Below are 15,501 nucleotides of genomic sequence, written 5' to 3' on the forward strand. Positions count from 1 at the left end.
TGTTAAATCCTTTCCAATATTACATATTATTAGCACTATCACAATGGGAATGAGCACAAATAAAATAGTGCTACTATAAGTCATGCAATACGGGTTGTTTCTACCACATTAAATCTTCTTCATGATGAATGAGCACAAATAAAATAGTGCTACTATAAGTCATGCAATACGGGTTGTTTCTACCACATTAAATCTTCTTCATGATGAATGAGCACAAATAAAATAGTGCTACTATAAGTCATGCAATACGGGTTGTTTCTACCACATTAAATCTTCTTCATGATGAATGAGCACAAATAAAATAGTGCTACTATAAGTCATGCAATACGGGTTGTTTCTACCACATTAAATCTTGTTCATGGGATCTCCAATTATAAAAGTTAGTTACTCACGAAAGTGACTCGTTTATTGGCTTAAACCCATCCCATTCGATGATTTATTTATATCCATCTCGGATTACAATTTATTTATGTCCATCTTGGACAATAATTTGATACCATCAATATTAGTAAAGCTCTTGTTCTCCTCTTGCATATCTACATAGTCTTCTAAAAACTTTCACAAGATGTCAATATCATATCTTTAAGTATAATAAGATAAGCCCGTGAATTTCTAATATTATTCACATTTATTAAAATGGTTTGAGCAAATGCATCTCAACTCTTGTATTTCACCTACAACGTGTAGATTTATAGAACACTTTGCTCATAAAAAGTCCGGATTCACAATCCAATCAATCACAAGCTATTTTAAACAGTTATTAATTCACAAAAACTAAATAGTAGAGGTCTTCCTTTATTAAGCTATCAGAAAGAGTGGCCATCAACAATTATTCAAAAGCAATCTCATTGTACTTTTACAGTAAAATATGGCATAATTTTCCTACATCCCCAGTTTGGCCCCTATTTTTTAGAAAAATTAATGGGTGGAATAGTGTTTTTTTTTAAAAAATGAGTAATTGAAAAAAAGGAAAAGTTTTCGATTTACGTGTAATATTATTTTATGAAAGATTGTATGGTTGAAAATATGAAAGAAAAAAATGAAATGTAATGGAATGAAAAATAATGGGGGCCAAACGGAGGCTGTTCATGGAAAGCCCTTTCAATTCATTCTCGTATTCATCAATTCATGTAATAGATTCCCATCAATAAGTTGACCAGAATAATCACAATTAGTAACAGGAGGTATATGAAATTTGAGTTCCTGTCCCTATAGTACATAATAAAGTGGCAGAAGCAAACCAGAGAAAACTCTCCAAAATTTTAACCCATATCTGAGTCCTCAATAGTATAAATATATAAGATGTATATATCTGAAATTTTAAATACCCTCACATTTCAAAGATATATAGCTTGATATATGATCTTGCAGTTTATCGTTTGATAAGATTAAACATTGTGAAAAGATTATCAATCCCACATTTTCCCGATTTCCATCCACCAGTATATCTGGCATCATTTGAAATGGCAAGTTCGGAACCCTTGGCTACAGTATATTGTGACTTTAGACATCAAGGAACATTAATCCACCAACTTTTCATTGTACAGATTCATAATGTTAAAAATCAGAATTCGGTGGTTTTTTAGACTTTTGATGTTTGCTAGCATTGCCCACATATCTAGACATCAAGAATATAGAAAACTTGATAGCAACCTAGAAGGAAATTATAATCTTCATTATATACAGTCTGTAAATGGTTAGATAACTTAATATAACAAAATCAAGTTAACAATTCCCCAGAATTGTTGTCTACCCCTTAAACCCAATCTACCATCAGAGAGCATGATATATGGATGTTAGATTGTCATGGTGCAGGCAGAGGTAACACTGAAAATGAATGGGAGGCATACTAGCTATTTTTTATAGAATCTGAGCAAGGAAAACCTTGGATTCAAGAACTGGCCTTTCAGATTGCATTGATTTAGGTAACTACGAAAAATGCCTCCAAAGTGAATGCCAACAACAAAGATCAGCATCCACATGGAACCTTTGGATTGTCAAATACATTCAGTTCACAGAAGTAGAAGCTGAAATACTATTCTACTTTTCCTTTTTCAGCATGAACTCATCACCGAATAAAAGTTCTTTTCTAAACCCAAGGTCCACAATTGGAGAATGATGCTCTACATAGGGAGTAGTCACCTTACTTTGATTTTACATTTTGTAAAAGATTCGTGCAGGGAATATGTGGAAAAGTTGGCTAGCTGCCGTAAGCGTATATTTAGAGCTGAATTTTCTGAAGTTAATGCTGCTTCAGCTAGTATTGTAGTAGTGAAGATTTTATAGAAGGATACAGTGCTAAGACCTTAGAGAATAATGCCATATTCACTCTAGTTATTGGTAAGCAAAATTTTGGGAAATTAAGTTCACTCAACAGTCTGTTCATAAACTACAGTGAGACTAGTCTGACTACTGATTAAGGATCACTAATTGACAACAATCATAAAAGGCAAAAATTTTAAAAAATAAAATAAAATGACATCAAAACAATGGTGTCCGATTTGTTTAGAAATTTGTGCAGAAATAACATGAGCTCCTCATAGAAGCTCTTAGCAATAGAAAAGTACTCACACAAATCAATTTGCATATTGGATTTTATTTATTTATTTATTTTTATTTTTTGAATTTTAATTTAGAATTGCATAGTAATCAATTCTTTATTTAGGATCAAGGACTAAAACTTGAATATTCAAGTCCAAACCAGTCATTGTTTTGGGACACAAGTAATGTTCATTATAACAATGTCATCTTCAGGCCCAACACTATACATCAATATATTGCAGAACTTATCAAAGAAATTTCCAAATCCATCGTAGCTATTTTTCTAATCATTATTTCTATTATGGTAAAACAAAATCAATCTTTAATTTACTTCTCTAGATCATTAAATGGGAGTAATGAACAAAAAATCATTTTCACCGTCACACTAAGCAGCAACTTTAATTGGTTGGGCCAACAAGTCCATATTTTTGAGTTTTGAATAAAAATTCATGTTTCAGAATTGATTAAAAAATTACAAAATAGGATGGCAATACGGAATCCATTTTTTCTTCCTAATCACTTGGGCACCCATGCACAAAATATATTCCTACGTTTCGAATATCACAATAGGAATTGTCTACATACAAATAACCGCAACACAACTTTTAATTATTGAGAAAACGGGTGAGTTGGGTATAGATTATTATCAATTAACATAAAGTAATCATGAATTTAATTCAACAGTAATATTAATATAAAATATAAGGGGAGAGTTAGTCAAATCAAGAACATTGTCCGAAAGTCGTGTTGCCTTCCATTTTGTACGAGAACTTTTAGCACCACATGGCTTTAAGATGAAAATCATATGGCTCATAGTCGGTTCTCCTTCCATAAACACGACCACAAGGAGATAAAGAACGAGTCTTTATCAAGTTGTCAAAACTATAAAAAAATATAGAAATGTAGAGAATATTCTATCAAGTTATTCTTTTTCCATATTATGTTTAACCCCATGAAAATCACTTCCTTCTATATGGACGAATATAATCCTCACATTCTTGTTGTGATGGTGACAAAGGATTAATGTATGGCTTCTTGGAGTTATTGCTATTTGTTCTTAATATTCAGTTAAATTGCTTTTGGTGTGAGTATTGCAGACTTGATTCATCATCTGTTTTTTCCCATAAGCATTGGATTGCAGATGATGATTAGCACTGTTTCGATTGGAAAAATTTATTCTCTTTTCAAGTGTCTTTACTAGTGAACTGTGAACTTAGCATTGGTAGTTCCGGAATACGGTGATAAAATGAGTTATATGTTTTATAGGATTTTCATGCTTTTCTAGTGTTATATAGACAATAAACCTGCCTCATTTTGATAAATGATTTAATCACTTTCATTTTAGACATGGAGAAGAGCTAGGAAAATAGGAGGTTTCTAATGTCTAATATGCTTCTCTGTACTCCCAAGCTTAGCTTGTGCTTTTCTATATGTGGTACTGTAACTTTTACATTTAAGGATGATGTTTCATAAATTTGAAACTTGAATACTGAGAGAATTTTCAAGACGAAATTCCCATTATTATTTTCATACTTTTTTTTATAATATATATATACATACATGAATGATCTTCTAAGCAACGGTGATATGACACACTATTTAATTGGTAAATAAGTTAATGATAGGTCCCATTTTTGCTTGTCCTCCCCTTTAATTGAAGTTTGATCGCACCTTTTCTTTTGTGCCGAGCATTCAAGCTACAGTTTCTTCTAATTTTGCATCTCCCAAATTTTATCAGAATTGCACATATCTTCCCTATAAGCTCCATGCTAAAAATTTAGCCTCTAGAAATCACATATTTATTTTTAAAAGCCAAAGAGGAAACCTCGCTTTGAGAACTGCCGCCTGTGCCGTTTCAAATGAGCAATCCTGGAAGAAGAGAAATTGGTAGCAGGAACAGTAACAAATGTTTGTTGGAAATTATGTGTAACAACGTTTTTTACAATGTTTTTGACTCTGTGACACATATTTGCATATTAATTCTGTCTAAGTTTATCAGAAAAGAAGTCCGAGAAGAAAGAAATACCCACAGAAAGTGATAACACATATATGAACAGATTGAATCCACCCATTTATTCAAAAATTATGATATGCATTTCCTCGTCTTCAGTTCCTACTTTTGTTAGGGCATCTTCTCGTTGTACGAGATTGATTTCCTCTCTTCCATTTCCATTTCAAATATCATTGCCATCTCAAATCTCACACAATGCTAAATTACACCTACACTGCATTTTGAACAGTTTCTCAACAATTGGAGTACATCATAGACTAAAAGATTACATAGATTTGTGAAATTTCAGAATACCTATACGTACTATTGGAGCAACAGTAACTGAAGACACCGAGTCTTCTGCTAACCAGATAGGAACAACATGATTCTAGGAAATCCGAGTTTGAATTTGAAACATTTCCCAATTTCACACGTCTCTGTAATTAGCTACAACAAATCTTGTATTCAGTTAGTGTGTGTATTATTTAAAGCTGGAATCCTGTACGTAGTTTTGGAAAAAATGAGTGGGAATGAAATAAATCTTTACTTCTATATACTGTCAGATTTTACATGGTATCAGAGCTTTCATCGACCAACGTCCAACCTTTTGTTGCTCCTCTCTAAATCAAAAAAATGTCTGCATCTCCAGATTCCTCTACCTCCGATGCTCACGCAAACAATCTCCCTACTTTCAACCCCCCTCCTCCATCAATGTCACAAAACTCAACCGCCAAAACTACCTAACCTGGAAGGCCACAATGCTTCCGTATCTAAAAGGTCAAAAGGTTTTTGGATATGTCGACGGAACTCTAAAGTCACCACCGAAGGAGCTCATTGTTGCCGATGGCACTAAGTCTTCAAATCCTTTGTTCGACACTTGGGAAACGCAAGATAACTTGATCCTAAGTTGCCCGAACGCCTCACTCACTGATGAGGTCCTTGCACTGGTTGCTCACTGTGATACTTCTAATGCCCTATGGATGGTCCTTACCTCTGCCTTTGTTTCCCAATCTAGGGCTCAAGCAATTCAGGTGAGATCTCAACTATCCACTACTCGCAAGACCACTCAATCCGCTAGGGAGTACTTCATGCAGATTAAACGCATGACTGATGCTCTTGCAATGGCTGGCCAACCCCTGAAATGTGACGAGATCATCGCTTATCTTCTCTCTGTCCTGGGGCCTGAGTATGACTCACTAGTCACCACAATCTCATCTCGTGATGTTCCTTTTTCCTTGGAGGAAGTATACTCCATGTTGCTCACCTGTGAGGCTCGCGTTCAACATCAATCCCACTCATTGCCTGTAGCTAATGCTTAAGCAAATGTTGTCACAAAACCACCAATTTTCTCTGCTTTCGAGGCCGTGGCAATTCATCCAACTCACGGGGCAGGGGGCGTGTTTTTGGCCGAGGTAATAACAATACCCATTCTCCTTTAATTTCTAATTTGTGGTGCCAAATATGTGATAAAGCAGGACACACGGCCTCACGGTGCTACAAGCGCTATGATCCCAACTTTAACCCACCACCATCCAGACCACATGCTCAAGTCAATTTCTCCACTACTCAAACTCAACACCCAACTAATCAAGAGTGGCTTGTTGACACTGGAGCGACACACCATCTAACAAACAATCTCGATAACCTCAACATTCGTGGTGATGACTATGGTGGTACTGATCAAATTCATGTTGGGGATGGATCAGGTTTGAATATAACTCACATTGGCAATGCTTCTTTAGCCACACCTTCCAAATCTTTTATTCTTGACCAAATTCTTATTGTTCCAAAAATCCAAAATAATTTATTATCTATTCAAAAATTCAGTCAGGATAATAATGTTTATTTTGAGTTTCATGACACTTTCTTTCGGATTAAGGATTACTTGGGGAGCATCCTGCATAAGGGTCATAGCAAAGATGGTCTCTATTGTTTTTCGCAATCTCTCTAACATATTGTTCGTTCTGCTTTTTCTGGTGTTCAAGTTTCCATTTCAGATTGGCATCATAGCTTAGGGCATGCATCTTTCCGTACTGTAGCCTTGTGCTAAATGCAAATAAAATTCCCGTTGGAACAAATAAACGACAACCTGTTTGTCCTGAATGTGAGATGGCCAAAAGCTATAATTTACCCTTTTCTAATTCCATTAGTCGTTCCAATTAGCCTTTAGAGCTAATTTATTCAGATGTATGGGGACCAAGTTCTGTAATTTCTAGTTATGGATCTTGATATTATGTCTGATTTTTTGATGACTTTACTAAATTTTTATGGTATTTTCCTTTGAAGCAAAAATCTGATGTTGAAACAATTTTTATGCAATTTCAAAATTATGCTGAGCGTCACTTCGATACAAAAATTAAAGCTATTCAATCTGATTGGGAGGGGTGAATATAGACTAGCTAATGCTTAAGCAAATGTTGTCACAAAACCACCAATTTTCTCTGCTTTCGAGGCCGTGGCAATTCATCCAACTCACGGGGCAGGGGGCGTGTTTTTGGCCGAGGTAATAACAATACCCATTCTCCTTTAATTTCTAATTTGTGGTGCCAAATATGTGATAAAGCAGGACACACGGCCTCACGGTGCTACAAGCGCTATGATCCCAACTTTAACCCACCACCATCCAGACCACATGCTCAAGTCAATTTCTCCACTACTCAAACTCAACACCCAATTAATCAAGAGTGGCTTGCTGATACTGGAGCAACACACCATCTAACAAACAATCTCGGTAACCTCAACATTCGTGGTGATGACTATGGTGGTACTGATCAAATTCATGTTGGGGATGGATCAGGTTTGAATATAACTCACATTGGCAATGCTTCTTTAGCCACACCTTCCAAATCTTTTATTCTTGACCAAATTCTTATTGTTCCAAAAATCCAAAATAATTTATTATCTATTCAAAAATTCAGTCAGGATAATAATGTTTATTTTGAGTTTCATGACACTTTCTTTCGGATTAAGGATTACTTGGGGAGCATCCTGCATAAGGGTCATAGCAAAGATGGTCTCTATTGTTTTTCGCAATCTCTCTAACATATTGTTCGTTCTGCTTTTTCTGGTGTTCAAGTTTCCATTTCAGATTGGCATCATAGCTTAGGGCATGCATCTTTCCGTACTGTAGCCTTGTGCTAAATGCAAATAAAATTCCCGTTGGAACAAATAAACGACAACCTGTTTGTCCTGAATGTGAGATGGCCAAAAGCTATAATTTACCCTTTTCTAATTCCATTAGTCGTTCCAGTTAGCCTTTAGAGCTAATTTATTCAGATGTATGGGGACCAAGTTCTGTAATTTCTAGTTATGGATCTTGATATTATGTCTGATTTTTTGATGACTTTACTAAATTTTTATGGTATTTTCCTTTGAAGCAAAAATCTGATGTTGAAACAACTATTATGCAATTTCAAAATTATGTTGAGCGTCACTTCGATACAAAAATTAAAGCTATTCAATCTGATTGGGAGGGGTGAATATAGACATTTAAATAATTATTTTCAAACATGTGGAATTCAACATCGAATTGCTTGCCTTTAGACACATGAACAAATGGGGGCTGTTGAAAGACGGCACCGTCAAATAGTTGAAATGGGACTATCTTTATTAGCTCACTCTCGTCTTGCACAATCATATTGGGAAGATGCCTTTCAAACTTCTACATATATTATAAACCACTTGCCTACAAAAATCTTACAAAATATATCTCCTTTTGAAAAGGCTTATATAACAAAATTCCAAACTATAACTCTTGCGCATTTTTGGTTGTGCTTGTTGGCCTAATTTTCGTCCTTATAATAGACGTAAAATTGATTTTCGATCTAAAACATGCATCTTTATTGGCTACAGTCTCTCACATCAAGGCTACAAGTGTCTAGATTTATCCACGGGGAAAATTTTTGTCTCTCGGCATGTTGTTTTTGATGAGTCGTATTTTCCATACTAAACTTTTGAAAAGTCATATGTCTCTCATCAAACATCCACTACATCACTCCCTTTCAATTTAAATCCTCCACAAACATGTACACTAACTCTTCCTGCAGGTGATACTTTATTTTCAACTGGTCCACTCCCAAATGAATCTAATTAACACTTATCAAGACATGTCACAGAAACTGAGGCCATGGATGGTGTGTCTATTTCACCACCAGCAACTACTTGCGATACAGTTAGTATTGTCAACCAACACTCTAACGCATACTGTGTGTTTCATGGTCAAAATCTTATATCATGGAGTTGCAAGCAACAACAAACAGTAGCCAGAAGCAGCACCGAGTTTGAATATAAGTCCTTATCCAACACTGCGGCTGAAATCCAGTGATTACGATCTCTTCTACATGATCTCCATTTAAAATTGCCAAGTTGTTCGAAACTTTGGTGGGACAATATTGGTGCAACATACTTATCTTCGAATCCTGTGTTTTACGCTCGCACGAAGCATATTGAAATAGATTTTCATTATGTTAGAGATCAAGTATTACAAAAGAAAATTGAAGTCTCCTTCCTGTCCACGAAAGAGTAATTGGCTGATTTGCTTACCAAACCATTGGCCTTTGCTCGGTTTACATTGCTGCGTGACAACCTTCATGTGCAAGAGCTGCCCATTCGATTGAGGGGGCGTATTGGAGCAACAGTAACTGAAGACACTGAGTCTTTTGCTTACCAGATAGGAACAACATGATTCTGGGAAATCCAAGTTTGAATTTGAAACATTTCCCAACTCCACACGTCTCTGTAATTGGCTACAACAAATCTTGTATTCAGTTAGCATGTGTACTATTTAAAGCTGGAATCCTGTATGTAGTTTTGAAAAAAGGGCAATGAAATAAACTTTCACTTCTATATACTGTCATATTTTACACATACAAAGAGACATGAATTCAAGATGATCGCACAAACAGCCTAAGTTTTGGAAATTACATTCAATTGATCATTCTTCCACCATGTTGAATCGACTAGTTACCCATAGAAATTTGAATTTGCGAACGCCTTTACAGTGATAATTAACACAGGCGTATTATTGGCTCATATTTAATTTTCATTTACAAAAAGTCTAATAGAGGAATTATAGGAAGCAGTATCTTTTTTGTTATTTTATTTTTATATAATAAATCTTATATAAACATTATTACAGTATATATTAAAAAATTTTGAATTTAATAGGTAAGTATGATTTTTTCCCTAAAGATTTTAGGTTGAATATTATAAATAAAATCTTGCTACAGCAATAAGGGGACTGACCGCACCCTTGACAGAACCCCACAAATGGGGGGAAGGTTCCTTTTTCTTTTCCAGGTCGCACCCCCTTTGTGGATCTTCTGTCAGGGAGGCGGTTAGCCTCCCTGTTATAGGAGCAAAACTCTTATAAATAAGTACTTTGAAACATTCACTAAAAACTAAAAAGTAGCAATCTTTTTAAATGGAAGCGATCGTGAGTACTTATAAGTTTCGGGTTCCACTACTTATTCTGTTTCAAAATAAATTAAAATTTGAAACCTGAACAATAATTGTCGATCTTATTTTGTGCTTGTTTGACATCTATTAAATAAAAACTCTTTTTTCTCAAACTAATTTAAACCGCACATTCATGTATTAAATATTTTGCATTTGAATGAAAAAAAAAAATTCATACTTTTTTATTCACATATTTTCACTATTTTAAAATGCATATTGCCCTAGAAAAAACTCATTTTAATAGATGTCAAACGGTGATAAAGTTTAGGGGGGTTTTTAAGTCATATTATTTTGGTAATGATGCATTATTGAATAGTGTATTGATGAGAAATGTGTGGTTAAAAAATAAGGAATTTTTTTTATCTGCGTGTAATATTATTTTATTGAAGAATGTTTGGTTGAAATGATATCAAATCATTGTTTAAGAATATATTTTTTTGAAATAACATTGTCAAACAGGAAGATGTTGAGTTGTAAAAGTAACTCTAGTTAAACACCAAGGAAAAGGGTAAAGTAACTCTAGTTAAAAGTTTACCCAAAAAGTAGTGAGAAAATTGAAACCTGAACAATAATTGTCGATCTTATTTTGTGCTTGTCTGACATCTATTAAATAAAAACTCTTTTTTCTCAAACTAATTTAAACCGCACATTCATGTATTAAATATTTTGCATTTGAATGAAAAAAAAAAAAAATTCATACTTTTTTATTCACATATTTTCACTATTTTAAAATGCATATTGCCCTAGAAAAAACTCATTTTAATAGATGTCAAACGGTGATAAAGTTTAGGGGGGGTTTTTAAGTCATATTATTTTGGTAATGATGCATTATTGAATAGTGTATTGATGAGAAATGTGTGGTTAAAAAATAAGGAATTTTTTTTATTTGCGTGTAATATTATTTTATTGAAGAATATTTGGTTGAAATGATATCAAATTATTGTTTAAGAATATATTTTTTGAAATAACATTGCCAAACAGGAAGACGTTGAGTTGTAAAAGTAACTCTAGTTAAACACCAAGGAAAAGGGTAAAGTAACTCTAGTTAAAAGTTTACCCAAAAAGTAGTGAATTGTAAAAAAATATCTCCAGTCTATGATTACACTTTTCCTATTTACAAATTTTCATTGGGCATTTTAGATTTCTCCTCTTGTGGGGTTTTGACCCAAAGTTTCAATCTTTTTCAATTTGGTGGGAAAAAACCCACAAAAATTTCAAGATTCAAATTCGGAGTTTAACGGGTAATCGTTCTTTTACCCTATTTACTTTCATTTAAATTTGAATTTTGTTTTAGGCCAGAAATTCTGGTACTGAATCTAGGGTTTGAATCTGGCGTGTTGAATGTGAAGATTGGTGAGTTATTTTTTGCGTTTTCTACTTGTTTATGACCTTTGTTCAGATCCTTTGGGAATTTCATTTTTTCACGCATGCGGAGGGCGGGAGAGGAATTTTGTGTCTCTGAATTTTAACCATTTTGGGTAATTTTGTTGCTTGTGGTCGTCATTTACATTGTTCTTTTCAATTAGAACTGTAAAGTAAGTTCAGTTACATAAACTTTTAACCCCACTGATAAATGGGCCTTTTGCAATTAGATGTTCTTAAGTTGGATCAAGTTGTATTTTTCTTGTTTCACTTTTTTGCCTTTTATTTCTCGTGTGTTTAAAGAACTTGCATTTTGCACTTGCAGAAGAGATATACATGATCTGAACCTCAGTACTCTATCCTTTCTTGTTCACAGCTACAATCCGTCGTACCCGATATGAATTTCTTTCACATTATCGTACATGGATGTGCAAAGCTTTGATCATTGATATGTTTAAAGTTGATATGAATATTTTAGGGTACTTTAGAGCTGAGCTTGAGATTATAATTATTTTAGTAGACCTCTTGCCATGTCACACCGTGAGATTTGCAGCATTCTGAATGACCCAAAATTTGTGATTGTTGAACTGACGAGAAATTTATATGTTTGATGTTGCAATTCAAGAACCACTAAGGCAATACTTATATACAAATGAGTAACTTTTTAAAATTTCTATTGAGGCATTTATTGTGCACCTTTGATCAAGACTGCTATATGAACACCAATGCCCATTTCATATGTAAAGTAACTGAGTTTTGTAATTTGTCCAGTTTATATGATTCATCCTTACTTCATGTTTTGCCATGAATTAGGTTCTTGATAATTAACAACGTCCCTTTAGTTGAGGGATCCTTAGGATTCAACTTCAGGCATCTGTACTCTTATTCAGCTGGTCATTGGGTGTTATTACTGATTGTCATGTCCTAGTGACAGTGTGGATCAATAACCAGGTGAACATTGAAGAGCCATATCACTGTGAGACTATGGAGTGCAATAGAGACGAGGCACTTAGGGCAATGACTATTGCTGAGGGAAAATTTGAAAATAAGGATTTTACTGGTGCTAAAAAAATTGCCTTGAAAGCACAAATTTTATATCCAGGACTTGAAAGCATTTCTCAAATCTTGACAACATGTGACGTGTACATTTCTGCAGAGAATAAAGTAAATGGGGAAGTAGACTGGTATGGAATACTTGGTCTAAATCCCTCTGCAGATGATGAAACAATAAAGAAGCAATACAGGAAGTTGGCTCTTCTGCTTCACCCTGATAAAAACAAATCTGTCGGTGCTGAGGGTGCATTTAAGTTTCTTTCAGAGGCCTGGAGCTTGTTATCTGATAAAGCCAAGAGGTTGGCTTATAACCAGAGGAGGAGTATTAATGGGTTTCAACAGAAAGTTCCAATACATGCTAGTCATCCAGCAGCACCACCTAGAACAAATGGATATCATAATTCTGCAAGTAGGGCAACTGCTCGAAAGAACCAGAACAATAGGGCAAGGGTGGTCCCCACATCAGTTCCTACTCCATCCCATCAAAGAACTGATACTTTCTGGACCATGTGTCGTAAATGCAAGATGCATTATGAGTATGTTAAGATGTATCTTAATCACACTCTTCTTTGTCCCGCTTGCAACAATCCCTTTAAGGCTTCAGAGACATCTTCACCATTCGGCTTTTCCAAATCCTCAAATTTAGCTTCTCGACACCGGCATCAGAATTCGAGTAGTCATGCAAATAATCAAAATCATTCTGCTCGGGGAAGAAATTTTGCAGGTGCTCAGAAAGCAGGACCTGGATACACTGGTTCGAATTCTTCGAGATATGCAAATATCCTGCAGAATTCGGTTCCTGGAAATGCGACAAAGGCAACAAATGGTGTTCAGCAGGCACAGGAGAAAATGAAGAGAGCATTTACTGAATCACACGTCACTGGTGGGTTGGAGGGAGAGTGTAGAAAGAGAAAAATAGATGATAGATATCTAAATGGAGTGAACTATTACGAAACCCAGGGCGCAGGTGGGTTCGGAAGTGCAAGTTCATCGGGGTCAAGGATCTATTGTTCTGGCAGCAACAGTCAGCTAAACAGCAGTAGAGAGCTGCCATGGCTAGAAATTCGAAAAATGCTCATGGGAAAAGCTCAAGAGGAAATTGTGAAGAGGTTAAATGAATGGAGATCAGAGCCCACAGCTAAAGCTGGAGATAAAGTAAAAGATAAGCGAAAAGAGTACCAAAGACAGAAACACGATAGCACAGTTGATATTGGTGGACATGATCATAATGGGAACCGTGTGCTTTCTGCTACTAATATAAGAGAACAAGCACAAACAGGTTTTGTTATCTCTGCTACTGATAATTCAGATGAAGAGGATCCTGCAGCAGCATCAATGAATGTTCCAGATCCCGACTTTCATGATTTCGACCAGGATAGAAATGAAAGTTCTTTTGGAGATAATGAGGTTTGGGCTTCTTATGATAATGATGATGGCATGCCTCGTTTCTATGCTCTTATTAACAAGGTGATTTCAAGGAATCCATTTAAGCTGAGGATCAGCTGGCTTAATTCAAAAACTAACAGTGAATTTGGTACTGTAGGGTGGGTAGGCTCAGGTTTCTATAAAACATGTGGGGAGTTTAGGGTTGGAAAATACGAAATGTGCAAATCTATTAATTCTTTTTCTCAGAAGGTTAATTGGTCAAAAGGCCCACATGGGACTCTTCAAATATTTCCCAAAAAGGATGATGTTTGGGCATTATATAAAAATTGGTCGCCCGATTGGAATGAGCATACCCCTGATGCAGTTGTCCACAAGTATGACATGGTGATGGTGCTTGATGACTACAATGAGGAACGTGGTGTCTCTGTTGCTCCTCTAATTAAGGAAGTTGGTTTTAAGACTGTATTTCGGCCAAATTTGGAATTGGAAAAGGTTAAGAGGATACCTAAAGGAGAAATGTTTCGATTTTCTCATCTGGTCCCTCGCCACTTGCTTTCAGGCCAAGAAGCTCAGAATGCTCCAAAGGGTTTTTTGGAGCTGGATCCAGCAGCTACCCCACTGGAACTTCTTCAAGTTTTAATGGAAACTAACGAGTGACCAATGAAGCTGGAGAGAGATGTTAAGGGCGACCTATTGGATGGACGAGATATGCAGGTTTTTGGATGTGCACCAGTGTTTTGAGGCTTTTTGATTTCGCAAATGACGAGCCTGACTGCAATTGAAGGATATTGAAACTTTTTGTTTAGTACGTTGCATTTGGTGGATATGTTTATTCTCGGCTTGTAATGTTTTGCAGGTTAACTATCCCAATCAAGGTTCAATTTTGACTGTCAAATTGAAATATAGTTGGAAAAGAAGAAAGAAGATGCATAGATGTAATTCCTCTATATCCAAAGAGAATACGGTGTATATTTTTCTATTCTGTTGTGAAAGGCAAGGGATTTTTTATTTTTTGTTCCGATGATAGAAATGTTGAGAACATGTTCGATTGAAAGATTGGACAGTACTAGATAGTATTGAAAAAATAGAAGCAAAAATCTTATTTATATAATGTCTTGTCAGTAGTACATGCCAAAGTTATGTCATTATTTGGCAAGGTGCCTCAAATGGTACCCTATGTTATGTTTGTCTCGGGCCAAGGAAAAGGCCTGAGGAGTCGTCTGTGAATCGGGTTCATCAACATCTCGACCTGGGGCTAATTGTTTTTCAACATTTTATGCGACACAAGTCAATTAAAGACAAGGATTACTAGGCTTGTTATGTGGACCAATGGCGATGCATGACACTTTTTGAGTCGTTGATTCAAGCCAACACAGATCATGTGCATTGTTCTTTGGCCAAATAAAAAAGCACGTTCAGTACTTTTGTGTTTCCGAGCCAAAGTTCTAGCACAAGAAAGTCGATTGATTGACCTAAGGTTATCGACAAAAAAGATGTCTAAGCCACTTTGTTTCTTTTTGTCCAACATTTGTTGCGGCCAACAACATTCACTTATATCTGGCAATGTAACCCTTGTTGGCAAATCTATTGGACATATACAAGGTAAATTTAGGGTTTATTTATTTATTTATTTTCCAAATTTGTGAATGTCGAGTGCGGTGGGAATGATTTCGATAAAAAAATCACCGAAAAAGATAGCACACTCTAATTTT

At 35.4% G+C, this 15,501-nt stretch overlaps 1 protein-coding gene across 2 annotated transcripts; it reads left to right on the forward strand.

Moving 5' to 3' along the window:
* The first annotated feature begins 11,092 nt into the window (after positions 1-11,092).
* Positions 11,093-14,807, forward strand: LOC111402947. 2 transcript variants are annotated; one of them, XM_023031278.1, is made up of 2 exons: positions 11,093-11,341; positions 12,164-14,807. In XM_023031278.1, exon 2 carries the CDS (start codon positions 12,335-12,337, stop codon positions 14,444-14,446), a length of 2,112 nt encoding a protein of 703 aa, XP_022887046.1. In that variant the 5' UTR covers positions 11,093-11,341; positions 12,164-12,334; the 3' UTR covers positions 14,447-14,807. The 2 variants fall into 2 exon arrangements, with proteins under 2 accessions (XP_022887046.1, XP_022887045.1); XM_023031277.1 differs by having other exon boundaries at positions 11,093-11,229.
* Positions 14,808-15,501: the final 694 nt, after the last annotated feature.

This window comes from Olea europaea, chromosome 11 (genome assembly GCF_002742605.1).
Source record: "Olea europaea var. sylvestris chromosome 11, O_europaea_v1, whole genome shotgun sequence".
NCBI lineage: Eukaryota > Viridiplantae > Streptophyta > Magnoliopsida > Lamiales > Oleaceae > Olea > Olea europaea.

What these genes read in the sequence shown, in the direction of transcription:
- LOC111402947 (XM_023031278.1), top strand. Translation starts at nt 12,335, where the DNA reads ATGGAGTGCAATAGAGACGAGGCACTTAGGGCAATGACTATTGCTGAG.